The 19,185-nt window shown below is 52.5% G+C and overlaps 1 protein-coding gene across 4 annotated transcripts in view; it reads left to right on the top strand.

Moving 5' to 3' along the window:
- ZNF423 (zinc finger protein 423) overlaps nucleotides 1-19,185 on the top strand; it is a 343,906-nt gene that overhangs the window by 200,096 nt on the left and 124,625 nt on the right. For all 4 annotated transcript variants that reach the window (XM_065925285.1, XM_065925284.1, XM_065925287.1 and 1 more), the window contains one exon: nucleotides 6,466-6,550. In XM_065925285.1, the coding sequence (XP_065781357.1) occupies nucleotides 6,466-6,550 (85 nt within the window). The remainder of the gene's footprint in view (nucleotides 1-6,465; nucleotides 6,551-19,185) is intronic.

Here is a 19,185-nt window from a genome sequence, read left to right as displayed (position 1 = left end):
ATCACATTTGTCCTGAGCACCTTTTATTTTGGGAATGTCTGGCAGCCAAGCAGAGCCAGAAACAGACCCTGCACTGGGGCTGCTAGACCCAGGGGAGCCACATGCCTATAACCAGTGGGTTTCAGCGAGGCAGGGGAAGTCTGAGCTACCAGAGGGACACCTGCGGGGGACTGTGTGGCCCCTGGTGTCAGAGCAGGCCCGGGGACTCCCATCAAGTCTGTGTTATCTGTTTCCAGACCGAGGAGGTGCCAAGCCGATCTCGGGGGCATCTGTCCCTCGAGGGCCACTGCCGGTGCCACTGGCAGGGAGGCAGGCTTTGGGAAAGGGCCACCCGCCACGGGTGCCCCTGGAAGACAGGGATGTTTGTGAAGGTGTTCACTGCGGGATCAGACGGGGGCCTGGGACTCTGGGATTTTGCCGGGGGTGGGGGTAGTGGAGAGAGAGTGAGAGAGAAGGGAGGGCTGGAGAGGCTGAAGGGAGAATCCGCTGTAGGGCCCTTAAAGGGTCTCTTGCCCAGCTTTCCTGCCCAGCGAGCTGCACGGCCTGACCAAGGTCACCCAGCTACAGAGAAAAGCGTCTGAATGAGAACAGAGCCGTGCTTTCACCTGGGGCCTGAGGCCTCTCAGATGCCTGCCTGGAGCAGAGAGCTCCTTTCAGAGTTGATTGATTGATTGAATTTGTCCTCAGCACCCATTATTTCTGGGGTGCCTGGCAACCAAGGAGAGTCAGAGATGGATCACTTTCTCAAGGTCTTTTGACTGAGTGAGGCCTCTAGGTAAGGATCCACTGGGTCACCGTTCAGGGGTCCTGAGTGCAGTGCACTCACCGCTGCCCAGCTCTGCCCTCCCAGCCTCAGCTTGCTGGCTGGCCAGTGTGGGTGGACTGGGGAGAGTTTGGGCCCTGAAGGCAGAGGGCCTGCCTACCCAGCTGTGATTTGACCTCTCTGGGCCTCTGTCTTCACCTGTAAGCCAGTGCATGCTAAGTTACCTCCGTCGTGTACGACTGTTTGCGATCCTATGGACCGTAACCCACCAGGCTCCTCTGTCTGTGGAATTCTCCAGGCAAGAATACTGGAGTGGGTTGCCATACCCTCCCCCAGGGAATCTTCCCGACCCAGCGATCAAACCCGGTTCTCTTATGTCTCCGGCATTGGCAGAAGAGTTCTTTACCACTAGCGCCCCCTGGGTAAAGCCAGAGGGTACAGTAGTAGTAGTAATAGTAGTCTCAATGGTGTCTGTCTCCAAAGCTAGCATCACCTGGGAGGGACCTGGGGGCCGTTCTGTTTCTTAACCAGCATCTGCTCTGGCTGGCCGGTGCCTGTTCCTCCTCAGTGTCAAATACTGGGACCGTTTCCTGTGCTGACCTCCGTGTTTTGTCCCGGGATTAAATGAGTCAAGACGTGCTGGGCATGTAGTAACCATCACTTATCATTTTCTCGTTTATAATCACAGCGCACACTGATTGAGGAATAAGGATGTGCCAGGCACTTTCTATCTATTTATTCCTTGTAACACTCTCCAGATGAGGAAAAGGAGGCAAGGAGCCATTAGGTAGTTTGCTGTGAGCCCCTTGGTTTCAAGAGGCAGAGATGGGGGTTGATCCCGGGGAGAGTGTGGCATCCCAGCCTGAACTCTTGACCAGCCCTCCAGCCAGCACCTCTGGAGCCCATCCTGGTCGCAGGGCTGGGGTTCGGGGTGGTCAGCCTGGGGCACGGATGGCGGGACAGTGTGGCAGGGCCGGGCGCCTGCCTGTCCTGCTCCCAGGTGCTCTCTCACGCTCTGCTGGTCATGGGGCTGCCGCTAGCGCCCCCAAAGCCTCTGGCTGCGGAAGCCCCCTCCTTCCCAGTCTCTGCTCTATGGCCGGTATCTAGCTCACCCTACTGTGTGAGCATCCACTCAATATAAATTGCTTTCCTGGCAACACCCTGGACCTTTGCTGTGACCTTTGCTTTGGCAGAGAGGGGACCCAGGCTTGGAAAGGTGGAGCCACACACTCAGGGGTGAGCGGCTGTGGGAGCAGTGCAGGGTTCAAACCCGAGGGGGCTTGTTTACAGGGAGCCTGGCCAGGCTTCCTGCCCCTGTCCCTACCTTGTGAGAGAGGAGGGAGCTGACGTTCACGTCCAGAGGCCTGGGCAGATGGGCCATTTGCAGAAGGAGCTAGACAAAGCCCGGGCACCTCCCCAGCAGAGGCACAGCCTCTGGGGCCTTGCCCCCTGCCTGGGCACGCCTGGGGGCAGGGGCCCAGCTGTCTGCTCGCCCACCCCTCTCTCCCCCAGGACTCACGCATGTGAGAGCAGACTCTGGGGGCTGCACGGGGGCTTGGGGGCTGGCAGGCTGGGACCCTTGGGAGTGTATCCATAGCAACCGGCTCTCTGAGGACTGGGTTCCCGTGGGGCCGAGGCTGCTGTCGGCTGGAGCGTGAAGCACTGAGGTTTCCGCCTCCCCCTCTATTTATGGGTAATAACAACATCGCCCCAGCTCCAGCCCCTTGTGGGCAGACCCCGGCCCTCATCGACTCAGCAGATCGCCACAGTGCCTCATGCTGCTCAGGGTGGGGGGCTAGACTGGGTGCTCACTTGCTACACCTTACTTCAGGGCCAACAGATGGCCGGGTTCAGGGGCTTGTCCAGGTGACAGCTTTCTGTCACCCCGATCAAGACTGTCTGGGGTGGCCTGGGGCATGGAGTCAAGAAGGCAGCTCAGACAGTGGCTCCGGAGGGTGCCTGCACGGGGTCGAATCCCCGTGCCGCTGGTTATCAGCACTCAAAACTCTGCTTTTCTCCATCCCTGCAGGGGAGTTTGCAGAGTTATTGTGAGTATTCAGAACAAACAGTGCCTGCACATAGTAGGTGCTCAGTAAATGTCGGCTGCAGTCGTGATCAGGGGATTCAGTAGCAGTGGCTGTCTCTCCCCTCTCCTTCCTTCTCCTCTCCTGTCTCCACATCCCCAGGTGTGTTCTCTTTCTGCCCTGGGCCCCTCTGAGGTTGCTCAGGGCCACGCTAGGGGAGGCAGCCCTGGCCAAGGTCCCAGGGCTCAGCTCCAGTTCTCCTGGGCTGTGCCTTGCAGAATGGGCTTATGTCAGAGGAGGTGCTTTGAATGCCAAGTTCTACCTTTCTGTGGTTACGTCTCCTGGTGGGAGTTGAGGCTCCAGAGGAAGATGGGGTCTTTGAGGGATAGAGAAAGGGAGACAGGCCAAGAGAAGGTGTTGAGGTGAGGACAGAGGGCCAGCCAGGGTTGCAGCAGGAGGGAGAGTCCTGATCCATTCTCTCCAGCCCAGAGGACTGCACAACCCCACTGGCTGCCTGATGTTCTGGACCCTGGGCATCCCTGGCCTCACGTGCTTGGCTGGAAGGGCCATCGGTGGGGACAGCTGAGTGTGCAGCAAGCCTCACTGAGTGTTGGTGCTGGTGAACCCTTTTGTGTACAGGTGTGTGTATGCCTACGAGTGTGAGTGTGTATATGTATGTGTCTACATGTGTGTCTATGAGGGCTGGTACACACTCTTGTGCCATGAGCTGCTTGTGAATCTGTGGGTGCATTAGGGAGTGGTGGGTGTGGCTGTCAGGGTCCAGGGAGAGAGCTGAAAGCCCATGTGTTATTGGGGATGCTGCGTGAACTTGGGGTCCATGAGGATGTTTCCAGTTCTCTGAAGGTGGTGCACTCACGTGTCCGTGTTACAGGGAGTGAGTTGGTATGTGTGGTGGTGTGGTGTACCCCATGAATGTATCCATGAAGGTCTTGTGTGTTGGTGAGTTGGAATGAGGTGCATAGGATGCTTGCAAGTATGTGTGTATGTCCTCACATGCGTGTCTATGCCTGTGGATACAGGTCATGTGTGTGTGTGTGTGTGTGTGTGTGTGTGTGTGTGTGTGTGTATCTGTGCATGTATGTGTGAATGCCCAGGCCCTTTGGTCAGCAGTTCCTGTGACCTCTCCGTTGAACACTTCCTGGAGCCTGCTTTCCCACAAGGCAGGGTCCATTCCTTTTCCTGACACCGAGGGGTGGCCATATGGTTGGGGGACATTTGGGGGGTACCCTATTGTCCTGCCCAGACTCCTGGTGACTTGTCTTTCAAGCCCAGCGAGCCCACTTCACTCACCTTCCTTGAGGAGGAACAGTACTTTTGGACCAGCCATGGCTGTGGCCTCCGGAAACTTCTAGCCAGGAGGTAGGGGCACTACGTTCCTCGTCCAGCAGTCTCCTCTGGGCTTCTTTGGCGTGGAGCTTCCTGGGCTGTGCTTCATTCTTGCATTTACTTGTTCATTCACTCATTCATTAATTCAGTAATTCATTAATTCAGTCATTCATTACATGGGCAGGGCAGAGTGGTGGCGGACACACGTGTGAGGGAATGAATGATTCTGATGATGGAGAAACTCAGGGTCCTTCTTTTCCATGAGCACAGACCAGGAGTTGAGCCAGGGTGGGATGTGCCCCTCAGAAGCCCTCAGTCCCTGCTGTCTCTTCTAGCTTGAAATCTCCTCTGCCCATTATGTGACTGACTCCAAAGTTCCGTTCCCCCCACCCCCAGACTCACCCATTCTTCCCGGGGTGTGTCTATGATGAATGCCTGCTTCCAGAACCAGCACTATGGCTGCTCCAAGGACATGCTGAATGCCTAGTTCTTTGGAAACACCTAGGGCAAGGCCCTCTGGTCTCATCAGCGGGGCTCCTGGAGCCTGAGCAGGACCCTGCCCAGAGCCTGAAGCTCCTAGCACCAGCTCTTCCAGTTGGTTGTCCATTCATCTGTTCAACAGCCTCTTAGCAGTTGAGAGTCATGATGAAAGTTCAGTGCTTATTAAGTGAGCATTCCGGGCAGGCCCTGTGCAGGGTGGTGGGGGTCCAGGATCTCTAGTTACTGAGGGATGGCCTCTCTTTATCCCTTCTGCCCTAATAGAGGGCTTGGCACATATTATTTTGCAACTCTGCCCATCTGCTCAAAAATTCTTCCAAAGCACTTGGTCTTGCTGGGACCTCACAGGTGGACAGAACATATTCTGGCCCTTGGGTTCTCATGGTGCAGTGGGAAGCAGACAAATCAATTGGCCATGACAAACTCTTTGGGGCCCAAGTAGGTGGTTTCAGCACAAACTCAGGGGCCTGGGCAGACCCTAAACTCACTCTGGGTTGGGAAGAGAGGGCTTCTCAGAAGAAGTGACATTTGAACAGAGGCCTTGAGGATGGAGAGGGTATTCTGATGGTGGAAATAGCATCCCAGAATTCCCAGAGGTGGGACCAGGCAAGTTCAGGTGGGGCTGAGACAACTGAGCCCCCTGGTGGTTCATCCTGGCCGTATCGTCCAGGGATGGGCCTCAGTGCTCAGCTGAAAAAGCCAGTCTTGCCTTCTTTTTCAGAGGTCAAGGGAGGCCCAATTACTCCAGGACACAAAGTGGTCATCAGAAAACTTGGATACTGTGAATTCCTCTCCCTTTATAGAAACCCACAGTCACAGCCCTTCCCCCCACTTAGGAACAACACTACCTGTGTCCACAGTGGGCTGGTTTCACACTGCAGAGCTCCACTTTTTGGAACCAGTCTTCAAGAAGCTTTGAAACTTTTTATGTTCTCCATTTTTCTGTCCCCTCCCCACAAAAGTACTTGGTCATAGCTCCCCGTGTGTGGAAGCCAGCTCTAGGATGACGTGGGGCCTTATGTGTCTAGGGCAGGTGAGGAGTTCTTCAGTCACTCTTGAGTGTCAGAACAGATGGGAGCAGTCTCTCCTGCTTGTCAACTTGGTTCTTAGGGCAGGTACATAGTTAGATGCAAAGAGAGATGGATGCATAGATGGATGGATGTGTGTGTGTGTGTGTGTGTGTGTGTGTGTGTGTGTGTGTGTGTGTGTGTGTGTGTGAATGTGTGTGTAGATGGATAGATGGGTAAACTGGATAGGTAGGTGAATGAATGGGTAGATTGATCGATAGATGGATGGATGGATGGATAGATAAATGAAGGGGTGTATGGATATATGTATGTGTGTTTAAACGGATGAATGGGTAGGCAGGTTAGGTAGATGGACGGATGGGTAGATGGACAGCTAGTGTGTAGATGGATCGATGGGTAGACTGAGGGTAAGTCAATGGACAGGTGATGGGTAGACAGGTGAACAGATCTGTGGATCTGTTGAGTGGATGCAGCAAGCATAGGTGAGTGGAAGATGGCTAGGTGAATCTGATCATGCTTCAGGCAGATCAGTCTGCCTCAGCTTCCTTTCCATGGTTCTTCCTATGTGCCCTCACTTTGGGATGGTTCAGTTTCCCTAGGGTCAGCAGAGAAGCAGCTTCCTTCAAATGGGGCTTGTCACCCCGTTCCCTCTGTGAGGCTGACTCCAGGAGAATGGCCTGGAGAGACCTGGGAGCAGGTCAGAGCCATTCTAGGAAGTCTGGAGCCATGACCTCCAGGAACTTTTGCTTTCTGCTCTGTTCTACATCCTGACTGTCTAACTTCTTTCCTTTTGGTTTCCATGCAGAAAAAGACATACCAGTGCATCAAGTGCCAGATGACCTTCGAGAATGAGAGAGAGATCCAAATCCACGTTGCCAACCACATGATTGGTAAGAGCGCGTTTCCTCCCACCTGGGCTGCAGCCACTCCTTGGGGCTGAAATGTGTGGGTTTGGTCATCATTTTGCTGGCTTTTAGCTCAAAGGATGGAGTCACTGCTGCTGCTGCTGAGACATTTCAAATGAGACTAAAAATGTCAGAGCTGGAGCACTTTCTCCATCCGGACCCTCTTTTCGCGGCTCTGTTCACATTAGAGTCAAACTTTTGACAATCTCTCCCATTTCTCAGCACAAATTTCCCTCCATTTTGAACCAAAGTGCTTTCCAGTTGTCAGGCACTCAGGGGCAATTATGCTTCAATTTTGTATGTCATGACATCAAATAGATTTAACTGCTCACATTTCCCTACCAAACGTGGGCAGTTCCTCAGGCACATTGTCAAAGCAGAATGCTTACAAAGTTATTTCGCTACTTTTTCTATTCCTCTTCAAGCAGTCTTGGACTTCGGAAAATACAGCCTTTTTTAAAAGGAAGCATCCAAGGTCCCATCATGTTCCCTCTTGGCCCAAAGGATGGAAGGAAGCTTTGAGGTCTTCCTTGTCTCTGGGTGGGTGTGATCTCACTAGCAGCTAGGAGGGCACAGCTCTAAGAGGGCACAGCGATTTCTGGTGGCACAGGGCCAGCCTAGGGCGTAGATTTGGCAGTAAGGGCCTCGGGAGCTCCTGGAGTTTTGGTACTCTGGGTCTTTGGTAGAAGTGTGATCACCTTCTCCAAGACCTCCACAGTCTGAGTGGTGAGAGGTCTGTCCTGGGTTGAGCATCCTGACCCTTACTTCCTCTCCATTTTTTTCTCTGACATCTTTTCATTAAAGTTTTAACAACAGCCATGCCAACCGAGTACTTTTTTCCAAAACCCTTGATCCCAGAGTTAAAAAAACGTCCCTTTCGCGCTGTTCACCTATAACTATCAAAACATTGTTAATCTGCTCTACCCCAATACAGAAATGTTTTTGGTGTTTAAAAAAAAAAATGTCCATTTAAATGTCCAGCTCAGTGGGTCCTCACAAACTGAGCACACCTGGGTAACCAACACCCAGGTGAAGACACAGACCACTCCTCAGTCTCAGAAAGCCCCCCTCGCGACCCTCTCCAGGTCCTTCCCCCAACAAAAGGGCGTCACCATCCTACTGTCTAACAGCAGAGGTTGCTTGGGGTGGTTTTGCATTTTATATAAATGAGATCACACAGTCCCTGCTCATTGGTGTCTGTTGACTTTTACTTGTTCATATTGTTGACTGGGATCGCATCTCCTCACTAGTGGATGCTATTCCGTTGTGTGAAGACGTCACCATTTATCTATTCTTGATACACATCCTAATGGGCATCTGGGCAGTTTCCCTTGTGGAATTGTTCCATATAGTGTGCTGCTGTGAACCTTCTTGTGCGAGTCATTGGTGGACATGTACATGCAGTTTTCATGGGAATATTCTTGGGCTCAGACTGGGGCGTCATAGGATGCAAATGGGTACCCTTTCGGTAGATACAGACAAATACCATTTCCAAGGTGGTCGCATGAAGTCTTGCTCCCACCCCAGCCTGTGAGAGTTGCATGTCTGTGCCATCATCTGCGTTGTACATACCAAGAACCACTGCAAAGGTCCTTCTGTAGTGGAGCTCTGCTCAAGGTGGCTACGGTGTCTGGGTCCCCGCCAGGCTCAGTGAGTTTGGATGCCTAGCATCCCACTGACTGACTCAAGGCAGGTGTCCTGAAGGTCCTGACCCTATCTGGGTGCCTGGTGGGGCTCCCTCAATGACGAGGGGACATGAGGAGCACAGGGGTGGCAGGTAGGCCCTGGGAGTTCGGCCTGACAGGGAGACTGCTGACTTTTACATTTCTTCTGTTTGAAAGTCCCCCCCGCTGAAGCAGAGGAAGGAAACCGCCCTGTCAGTCACAGGCTGCCGAGAGCGCTTTCACGGCGGTGTCGGGGAGGTGAAGATGAAGATATCTCAAAATGTTTGCTTTTGCAGCAGGTGTTAATGTGTGCTCCTGTTTGTAAGCACGTAGGGCGAGAGGCTGGCTAATTGGACCACAGTGGTTTCAAAGGTGTTTCTCCCTGCTCCTCTCTCCCTTCCACCTTTCCTTTTCGCGCAGAGCCGGGAAGCTGCAGTGTCCTCGGGTGGAAGGCGGCGGCCGGCGCTTCACTGGAATGGTGGGAGATGTGAGGGGGGGGGCTTGATTGGCACTCTGATTGGCACCCGGGTCTTTGTGAGAGCGGGGGGCGGGGCTCCGGCGGGAGGAAGTGGCCGGACGGGGCCCCTCCCCTGAGCCTGCGCAGTGTGATGAGCGGGCCTGTTCTCAGGCCTCGTGGAGGGTGGGGGCCTGGCGGCCGGCAGCAAGAAACTGTTCGTCTCAGAGCCCAGGTGTCTGGGCAAGACGTTTATGCGACTGCACAGTCTCACAGGCTGGCCCTTGGCGCATGGCCGTGGGGAACGGGCTAGGGCCCCGCTGGCGCCACTCCTCTGGTGCCGGTCTTCTTTCTCTGCCCGGCCCTCCCCACCTGCCCGCCCTTCACTGGCCTCCTCACCTCCATCCATCACGGGACAGCAAGCTCCCGCTGCACGTGGCGACCTGGGGTGGTCTCTGTGGGCGACAGGGTGAAGGGGACTCGGGCCGTGCCCTCAGCGACCTCCCAGCGTCCCACCGAAGCCCTCACAGACCACACCCTGCGGGGCGCAGGGAGGTCACCTGGGTGAGGGTGCTCACAGCTGCCTGTACCGAGCCCCCAGAGGGAGGGCTGCACGCAGCTGCTAGTTCTGCACCTCGAAGAGGAGGGTTAATGGCTTTCCCAAGTTCTTCCAGCCGAGAAATAGCAGAGCCAGGGTCTCCGTAAAAGCCAGGCTCTCTACACCGTGCATGGCTCCCCTGCCAGGGCCTGTGGTGGGAGAGACACAGCCCTGCGCTCAGGGGTTCTCTGCCCACTGGGGAGGCTGACAGGTGTCCACATAAGCGCTGTGCAGTGAGGTTGATGCTCCTGGAACAGGGACTGCTGGGTCCAAACAGGTCCGTCAGGAGGGCCAGGGTTTTGAAGGATGAAGAGGAGTCTTCTCTGTGGTTTAGGGCCATTGCTGGCAGGGGCTGCCGTCTTGGCAGGGAAGGGCAGTCATAGAGAGCAGGGCCCTTGGAGAGCTGATTGTAACGAGGAGGCAGGTCCTTGAAGGATGGGTGTTGTTAGGCTGAGAAGGTGGGGAACAGCACCTGGGGGAGGACCCTGGGTGAGCAGAGCTCAGAGACAGGAGCAGAGGAGGTGACTGGGGGACGGGGGACCCTGACCTGGTGAGGATGGAGGCATCGCATGTGGTAGCATCATGGGCAGTGAAGGTGGGGAGGTGGTGTGGGGCTGGACCATGAAGGACCTTGAAGGCCAGATTAAGGGATTTGGATTTGGATTGACTTAATGGGCTGGGGTCCCAATCTGCGGGTCCCTTGGCAGATGCTTTATTTGATTTCTGTTAAAAAAGCAAAAGAGGTGGCAGACAGGGCCCACATTCCCGCACGAGCTGGGCAGTACTGGGACTGTGTGTTCTCAGGCTCCGCTGGGCCACCAGTCCCTATTGTGATTTGGGGGGATACTTTGCTCATCTGTGTCCCCTGCCTGGTTCCTATAGACACATGAGTGTGTGACCTTGGGCTTACCCACTAGGGAGCCATTGAAGGTTTTGGAGCAGAGTGTGGCCTAGAGCAGCTGGGTGCTTTAGGGAGGCGAGGGGGGAGAACGTGGAATGAGGCAACTCGGTACGGACAACTACGTGGAAAGGTATCGGAACAAGGTTTAATGAAATCCTTGAAAAAGCAAGCCAACAAACAGAAAACAACAATAAAATTCATCAGAAGAAAAGTAATAGACTCTGATGAAGATGACTAATATTGAATTTAAGATGTCTGGAGACTGGAACTTAATGGAATGATTCTAGCACAGATAATACTTGGCAGAAGTTAAGATCTGATGGAGTGTTTACTTTGTTTATTATTGTCTCTATGCCTTTAAAAAATAAACTTGTTATGCAAAAACAGAGACCTGCCGGGTCTGATCCAGGGGTCAGGGGATGAGGCAGGGAGAGAAGACAGGCCTTAGGCCATCCATTTGGCCTGTGCTGTGGGCCTGTGGGCCCTGGTGGTTTGGGGAAGGTGGTGGGGATGACAGTGGGAGGTGTGAATGCAAGAGAAGCAGGCCCGGGAGCCCTGGGTGGGGGCTGGCATGGCAGAGCTGGTAAAAACTGCCCAGTGTCCCTGAGGACAGCTTCCCCCTGCTAAATGACCCGAGCCCAGAGAGGCTGCCTGGAGCCAGCGGGGGTAAAAGCCCCCTTAGTGGCACCAAGGGGACTCGGCAGATAGACGTGAGGCTGTTCAGCTCGGTGGCCTTCTCATCAACTTGGGGCACGGGGGGTCTGAGGCAGGCCTCCCTGGGGACCTGGACTGCGGGAGCTCTCCCCCGGGGGACGCTAAACTGGCCTTTTTATAGCGGGGGGCCGCATCGTGACTTTGCAGCCTCCAGACCCTGGGAGTTATGATGACCCAGGGACACGTCTCCTTGGAAACATTTTCCCAGCACCCCTCTCCTGGCGGCTGCTGGCGAGGGAGTGATTTGGAGCTGATAGAAAGGCGAGGGTCTTTTGAAACCTTTCAGCGGCAGGGTCTCCTTTGAAATCCCCCCTCCCCACAGAGAATGAGGCCCCCTTCTCTGGGCTTCCTCGCTTTTGAAATGGTTTTAGACACCCCCTCCCCCAGGAGGCACATCAAAACCTTGGAGCAGTCCACCCCTCTGATCTGCAGCCTCCTGGAAGGCTCCATCCCTTCCCCACCTCCCACTGCACTCGCGCCCCCCCACCCCCTGCTGCCAGTGACCCCCTTCCCACCCTCACCCCACACTCTGGAAGGATTGCCTCCCCCCTGGCAAATGGCTCTGCAGGAGGCCCTGCTTTGGGCTCCCTGGGGCCTGCCGAGGGGAGAGCTGAGGAGGGCTTGTGGGGGCCTGGCCCAGAGACAGGGCCCCCGGGGCCGGGGACAGATGAGTGTCTCCCCATGTGTGTTGGACATGTATGTGCAAGGACATGATGTGCAAGGCCCCAGGGGGCCTGGGGCACGCGGGACCTCAGAGGCCCAGAGGCTGGTCCTCCTGCCCTTTCCTCGTCTGCTTGCAGACCTCTGTCTCAGTTCCTCCCGGGCCGACGGCTGGACGAGGGTCTGAGAACTTGTCCTTGAAATAGCGAACTTGCTATGACCCAGGTTGTCCCCAAGGGAGTGACTCAGCCTCTGGGCCCTGATGTCCTAACTCAGGGCTTCATGGGCCCCTGGGGGGAGCCCCGAGGAGGGGCCGGGCTGGGAAGGGACGGTCCTCGGGGAACCTTGTCAGGGACGTTTGCCCTCCATGTCCTTGAAAAGTGGCTGTGGACCCTCTGGCAGGCAGCCAGGCCAGAGCCGGCCCGTCCCGGTGGGGCATTAGTCATTCTGAAGACGTTATTTTCTTGGTCACGTCAGCCTCTTTCCCTGGGTGCCTCTTAAGGCCTGGGCTTTGCTGTGAAGAAATGGGGGAGGGGGGCCTCTCCCACCGCCTGCTCAGGCCTTCAAAACGCCCTCCGTGCTGGGCGGGCGGTCCTTGTCTGTCCTCCCTGACATAGCACCTGGAGGGGAGGGTCTGCTCGCTGTATGGGGAGGGGGTGTGTGAGAGAGAGAGGGAGAGGCTCTCTGCCTTCTAAATCTTCAGAAGCACATCCCAGGAGACATCTGAAAGCCACCTTGCAGACAGGGTACCCCCTCTTTCTGCGGCTGTCGCCTTGCGGAAGACCTGGCCTGCAGCGTTTTTCGAGAGGGAGGAAAGGCTGCTGTGGAAATCAGCATTTCACCCTCACACCAGGGAAATACAAAAACTCTCAAATATAACTGAAGAGAAAAACACGTGAAAAGGAAAAGGAAAAAACGGTTCCTGTTGACTGTTGGGAACACATGTTGCTGAGTGGGGCTGTGCTAGCTCTTTTCTGGTGCTTTTCATTCGGGTAACACTAGACCCAAAACATCTGTCTAACCTTAATATGTGATAAAACTGTCTCCCTCTGCCCCCAGAGATCGCGTTTCAAGTTCCGGGACTGTTCTGTCAGGATAACAAGCTTGTGCAAAGAGCCTATAATCCAGTTCTTTCCTCCCCTCCCCTCCCCTCCCCTCCCCTCTTTCTCTTCCTTCTTCATCCCCCAAGTAGAGCACAGTTACTTCCCTCCTTAATAGCCCCTGTGGATGAGAGGGCTCAGTTCCCCTGATTTTGAATCTCATTGGTCGGTTTAAGGAGGCTGTTGATCAAGTACTTGGTCCATGAAGAATCCATCAGTTCTGAATTTTAAAACAGTGAGTTTTCTCTTCCCGGTGGCACAGTGGTAAAGTATCTGCCTGCAATGCGGAGGCACACAGATGCAAGTTCAGTCCCTGGGTCGGGAAAATCCCCTGGAGTAGGAAATGGCAACCCACTCCAGTATTTTTGCCTGGAGAATCCCATGGGCAGAGGAGCCTGGCGGGGTACAGTCCATGGGGCCACAAACAGCTGGAAACAGCTGGGTGAGCGCAAGCATCTCATTTTCATACATTTTATCCTTTTTTAAGAAACCCGTAGGTGAGGTGTTCTCGGAATAGTAACCTCTGTTCAGTAAACATGATTGACATCCTCAGTGAGGAACCTCTAACTAAGTTGGGGAGGTGATAACTTAAAAGGATAAGGTAAAAGCATGTCACAAAGTCTTAAGATATAGAAGCTCAAAGGACAGGCGTGTTGTCCAATCTGGGCATTCCAGGAAGGCTTCCAGGAGGAGGTGACACCTAATCAGGCTCTTATAAGGCAGAAAATAAGGTGGGAGGGGTCTTCCAGGCAGAAAAAATAGCATAAGCCAGTTCATAGAGAAGAGGCCCACGTAGTATGTATATAATTCAGTATCTACTTCAGGTAGATTGTCTTGAGTTGTCTGTAGACAATTCAGTGTCACTTCAGAATAAATTTTGAGGCAGGAGGCAGGTGAGTCATAGAAAAGACAGAGTACAGAGTAAGGTAGGTGAGAGAAGATGAAGATATTGGTTAGGAGGGTGTGGATTGGAGAACCATTTAAGAGGCAAAACTGGCAGGATTTGGGAAATGAATGGAAATGGGAAGTGAAGCCCTAGCAGAAGATGACACCAGACCTGAAGAAGAGCTGCTGGGGCCTGGCAAAGAAGATGATTCCAGTAATGATCAGTGACATCTAATGCAACTTGTTCCATACAGGCCCTGCTATCAATGTCTACAGCTGTTACCACACTTAACCCCACAATAGTCTATGAGAGAGGGACACTGTTATTCTCCCTGTTTTGTACATGGGGAATTGAGGGGATGTGTCCAATGTCAGTGAGTAGCAAATGTGAGATTTGCACTCGGGCAGTGTCATTTCAGAGCTTGGAATCCTCTTAACTCCTACACCTGGAGGCCCATCCCATTTGATTAGCTTGAGTTTGTTGGCGATTGGGCCTTGTAGGAGATGTCTGTTGGCCGATCTGAGTATTGGTGTCTGGCCGGCGGTCAGCCGCATGGGCGGGAAGCTCAAGAAGAAGGCCTGGGCTGGTGGAGGGGTTTGGAGGCCTCAGCACAGATGGTGGGGCAGCTGGGAGAAGTGAGGGGCATGAGGAGCATGCGGTCATCCATGCCCAGACAGCAAAGTGCTTCTGGGCAGTAGTGTGAGAGGCCCAGAGAGGCAGGCCTGGGGGTCTGCTGGACCATCTTGAGCATGAGCGGCAACAGCAGAAACTGGGGGAGGAATAAGTGGAGGGGAGGTGGGGAGACCAGGGCTGTAGACTTAACTTCCCAGATTCCAGACTGGGAAGGGACTGCGGGAAATTGGAGCTGAGGGGCCCCTGGGGTCAGAGGAAGCTATTGTGTTTTGAAGAGGGAAAGATCAGAGTGTGTTACTAGGCTGAGGAGAGAGCCAGTGGGGAGCAGAGGAAGGATGGAGAGGAGACAGCCAAGGAGCCAGTCCTGGCGGGTTGGGGCCTGGGGCCCTGGCACCATCTTGGTGGACCAGCCCATGGGCACAGCCTTCTTCTCTTGCTCTCCGTGCCATGGACTTGGCCGCCTGTGTTATTGAGTTGACTTTGTTGAATGCCCTTTATGGTCATTTGGCTGCTTGGGAGCAGCTGACACATGAGCAATTTCCCTTGCATCTGCTTCTGGCTGAGCCTCGCTGAAGTGAGGGCAGAAAACAAGGACCCTGCAACCCCAGGGCTTGGCCTGCTCTCCCCTGAGCTCCCCGTAGGCGTCAAGGCCTCACACTGGGCTCTGCATGGCTGGTCAGGTTCCTTGTCTTGTGAGTCAAAATACAATAGCTTCCTCTGACCCCTGGGCTACAGTGGGGATGAGGTGGGAGGCTTCCCCTTCTGACTGCAGATCTCTGCCCTGAAGGAGTCAGGGTGTCCCTCATTGGCTGATGCCCCTTCTGGTATGGTTTCCAGCTCATCTCCTTGGGCAGACCAAGGTAGGGAGAAGGGAAGTGTTTCCCCAGAGACACACTGTGAGTTAATCATCTGACTTGGAATAAGAATCCACGGTTGCTGATGGAAGCGTTTTTAAAGAGACACTTTGTTAGGGAGTTACTGATTTTAGTTTTATCCTACAGATCTTTATGAAACACCAGTAGTTTGCTTAATCTGCTGTAGGTATATTAATGAGAAATAGAGTGTACACATGCACACACACACACACACACACACACACAGAATGTAGAGCTTTTGGGCTTCCCTGGTGGCTCAGGGGTTAAAGCGTCTGCTTGCATTGCGGGAGACCTGGGTTCAATCCCTGAGTCAGGAAGATCCCCTGGAGAAGGAAATGGCAATCCACTCCAGTATTCTTGCCTGGAGAATCCTATGGACGGAGGAGCCTGGTGGGCTATAGTCCACGGGGTCGCAAAGAGTCGGACACGACTGAGTGACTTAAAAAAAAAGAATGTAGAGCTCTACAGTGAATCATAGTGATTAAGAGTACTCCCAGCTCATAGTTAAAGTTATTCCACCTTTGTATGCTTCAGTTCTGTGTCTATAAAACATCTTAACATACCTGTACTAACATAGCAGTTTAGGCAGATCTCTTTCCGTGACCATTCTGAGATCCAAATCACACTGACTGACTAAAGCATTAAAAAGAGAATTATTGGCTCATGTAACTGAAAAGTCTGGGGGTACAGTGGGTTTCAGGCATGGTTGGATCCAGGCGTTCTAACCATGTCATCACTAGTCTGACTTTCTTTTACCTCTCATCTCTGCTTCTTCTTTGTTGCCTTCATTCCCAAGTAGGTTCCCCTGGTGCCAGTGATGGCCAGCAGCTCCCCACTCAGCAGCCCCAGCAGAGAAGGTCATGTGTTTCTTCATCAAAAAAGATTTCAGGACTGGGACTCAGTGCCTCAGAGCATCCTACAACTGCCCAGGAGGCAGTCATTGTAGCCGGGGATTCAAGTGGGTTGACTGGTCAGACTGGCATCACCCACCCTCCCTGGATGCTGGGGTGGGCGAGCATCTGTCTCTCCTCTGCCCACAATGGGAGGGGGGAGGGTGTTCTTAAAAATAGAAAGGGTGTCTATTTTCCGCAGGGAGGGGGCAGCACTGACAGTAGAAGGTCACAAATCCCTACCTTTTGGGGGCTGTTTGGAGGATTAAATGAGTTAAAATATATGACAAGTGCCCAGCACTTGTAAGTTCTCCGTAAGTGATAGCTGTTAACATTAGTATTATTATTATTAGTCCCTGTGGCAGGGACTAATTAAAGATAATGATGATGCTGCTGGAGCCCTTGTTTGGTGAGGACAAACCGAGCCTCTCTGTGACCATGCCGAGCGTACAATCCCAGGTGCCAGCCCACGGCAGCTCAGAGGATGTTGCTGAGGGCCAGAGGAGGAAGACTGACCCTCTGCCTTTATCAAGCTCTGCGGGGTTCTGCCTGCAGAACAGCTCCAGAAGGGGTAGCTTCAATCAAAATGGTTTATTCATTTACTCCTTCATTCATTCAGCACTCTTTTTCTTTCTTGAACACCTACTCTGTGCCAGGCAGTATGCATAGATGTGGCAGCAAGCCAAAGTCCCTAGAATCCTGGAGCCAGTGGGGATCAGCTGCTAAACAAGAAAGCAAATTAAAAATCCCAGCTATTTCAAATCATGATATGTTTTATGAAGAAAATGAGGGATGGTCATGGGGTGTCCAGGAGCTGTGTAAAAACATACTATTGGCAATGGCCTGGCCAGGAGGCAATTGACAGCGAGAGCTGAGAGTAGTTTTAGTTTTGAACAGATGCATGACTGCCCACCGACCTGGACACTTGAGCTTGTTAGTTTGTGTGTCCTTCCCCTTAGGAAGGGGAAATCCTAGAGGTAGAGGTGGGGCTGCATCATGGTGAGAGCAGTCCCAGGTGCCGAGGGGTAGGCAGCCTGAGGTTAATTGGGTGCTGCTCCTCGTGCCTAGAGGGCACCGCACCACCCCCATGGTATGTCAGGCTCCCTCCAACACTGGGGATGCTCGCATCCATTCTTTTGCCCTTTCTCTGGATTCCATGTGGGCCACCCACAAAGAATCTCGGTTCACCAGAGCTCCATAAACCCAGCAACTTGGGGACCTCCCATGCTGGCATCTGCCTTCCCTGTCTCTGAAGGCGCTGTCCAGTCTGGGGCATCTTCGTGGTACCCCAGCATCTCCTTTGCCTGTGCTCTGGCTGCTCTCCTCAAGTCTTTTTTACTTCTCTCTGGGTCTACCCTACTTCTTTCGGTCTAGAGCCCTTAGCTGGTTCCAGATGCCTGTGTCCTGTTCTTCCCTCTTAGGTTTTACAGAATTAGCAAATAAACGTACAGGATGGCTAGGTAAATTTGGGGCTTCCCAGGTAGCACTAGTGGTAAAGAACCTGCCTGCCAGTGCAGGAGACATAAGAGACACGGGTTTGATCCCTGGGTTGGGAAGATCCCCTGGAGGAGGGCATGGCAACCCGCTCCAGTATTCTTGCCTGGAGAATCTCATGGACAGAGGAGCTTTGGAGGCTACAGTCCCTAGGGTCGCAAAGAGTCGGACATGACTGAAATGACTTAGCATGCGCTCAGGTAAATTTAAATTCCAAATAGACAACAAGTAACTTTTCCAGTCTAAGTGTGTCCCCAGTATTGCCTGGGTTATCCTCATGCTAAAAGGTTATTTGTTATGTGAAATTTAAATTTAACCCGCAATCCTGTGTTCTACCTGGCAGACAGACCATCCCGTTTCCCCCAGCCTCTGAGCTTGGGGAAAGACAGTGGTGACCCACCCCCTTCTTTTAAAGCTGATGGTCCTTTTTTCATCCTTATAAAATTTTTAACTAGCAGAATTAAGCTTTTAAGGTTGAAATAATTGTAAATTCACACAGAGATTTGGTTTCCTCCAACGGTAATAGTTTGTAAAATCAGAGGACGGTCTTGCAACTAGGATATTGACACCAGTACATTCATGCTACGGAACCGTCCCAGCACCACAAGAATCCTTCATGCTTTCCCTTTAAAGCACAGCCACTTCCATCCTGTCCCTGCTCCTTCCTTAACCTCTAGAAATCTCTAATCTGTTCTCCATTTCCATAATTCTGTCATTTCAAGAATGTTATATAAATGGAATCAGGCATAAGTTTACATTGTCTTTGGGATAAATTCCAGGAGTCCAGTTGCCGGGTCTGTGTTTTACTCATGCTGTATGTTTTACTTTTAAAGAAACTGCCAAACGTTCCTAGAATAGCTGTTCCATTTTATATTCCCACCAGCAAGTTTCTCCACATATCTGCCAGCATTTGATTTGTCACTATTTTTTATTTTTGTGTCTTTTGCCTCTTTTCTAATTGGGTTGTTTGCATTTTCTTAGTTGAGTTTTAGAGTTCTTTTTATCTTCTAGTTACTAGACCTTTGTCAGATAGGTAAGGTTTGCAAAGTTTTCCTCTAGGTCTGTAGCTTGTCTTTTTATCTTCTTAACTGGATCTTTTGTGGAGTAAAAGCTTTAAATTTTGATAAAGTCTAAATTATCAATTTTCCCTTATGGCTCTATGTCTTTGGTTCCCAGTTTGAGTTCTATGCGTGCATGCTAAGTCACTTTAGTCGTGTCCAACTGTTTGCAACCCTGTGGACCCTAGCTTGCCTGGCTCCTCTGTCCTTGGGATTCTCCAGGCAAGAATACTGGAGTGGATTGCCATGCCCTCCTCCAGGGAATCTTCCTGACCCAGGGATTGAACCCTCTTCTCTTACGTCTCCTGCATTGGCAGGTGGGTTCTTTACCACTAGAGCCAACTACAAAGCCTCTAAGAGCTCTATGCCTAACCCTAAACGCCAAGGTTTTTTTTCCTACTTTTTCAAAAAAGTTTTATAGTCTTACACTTCGCGTTCAAGTCCATGATCCATTTTGAGTTAATTTTTATATAAATTTGAATTGAGTACCACACACCTCCCCATGTCCAGCTGCGCCTGGATCATCTTTTGAAAGGAGCTTCCTGGGTGGTGCTAGTAGTTAGAGAAGACTATAATTCTTTCATTGAATTGTTAATTATCAGTTGAGCATATTTGTGAGATGTTTCTCGGTTCCATTGATCTATGTGTCTCTCCTTCTGTCAGTATGACACAGTCTTAATTACTATAGCTGTT

This window comes from Muntiacus reevesi, chromosome 2 (assembly GCF_963930625.1).
Source record: "Muntiacus reevesi chromosome 2, mMunRee1.1, whole genome shotgun sequence".
Taxonomy (NCBI): domain Eukaryota; kingdom Metazoa; phylum Chordata; class Mammalia; order Artiodactyla; family Cervidae; genus Muntiacus; species Muntiacus reevesi.
This window is presented reverse-complemented; position numbering and strand designations above follow the sequence as displayed.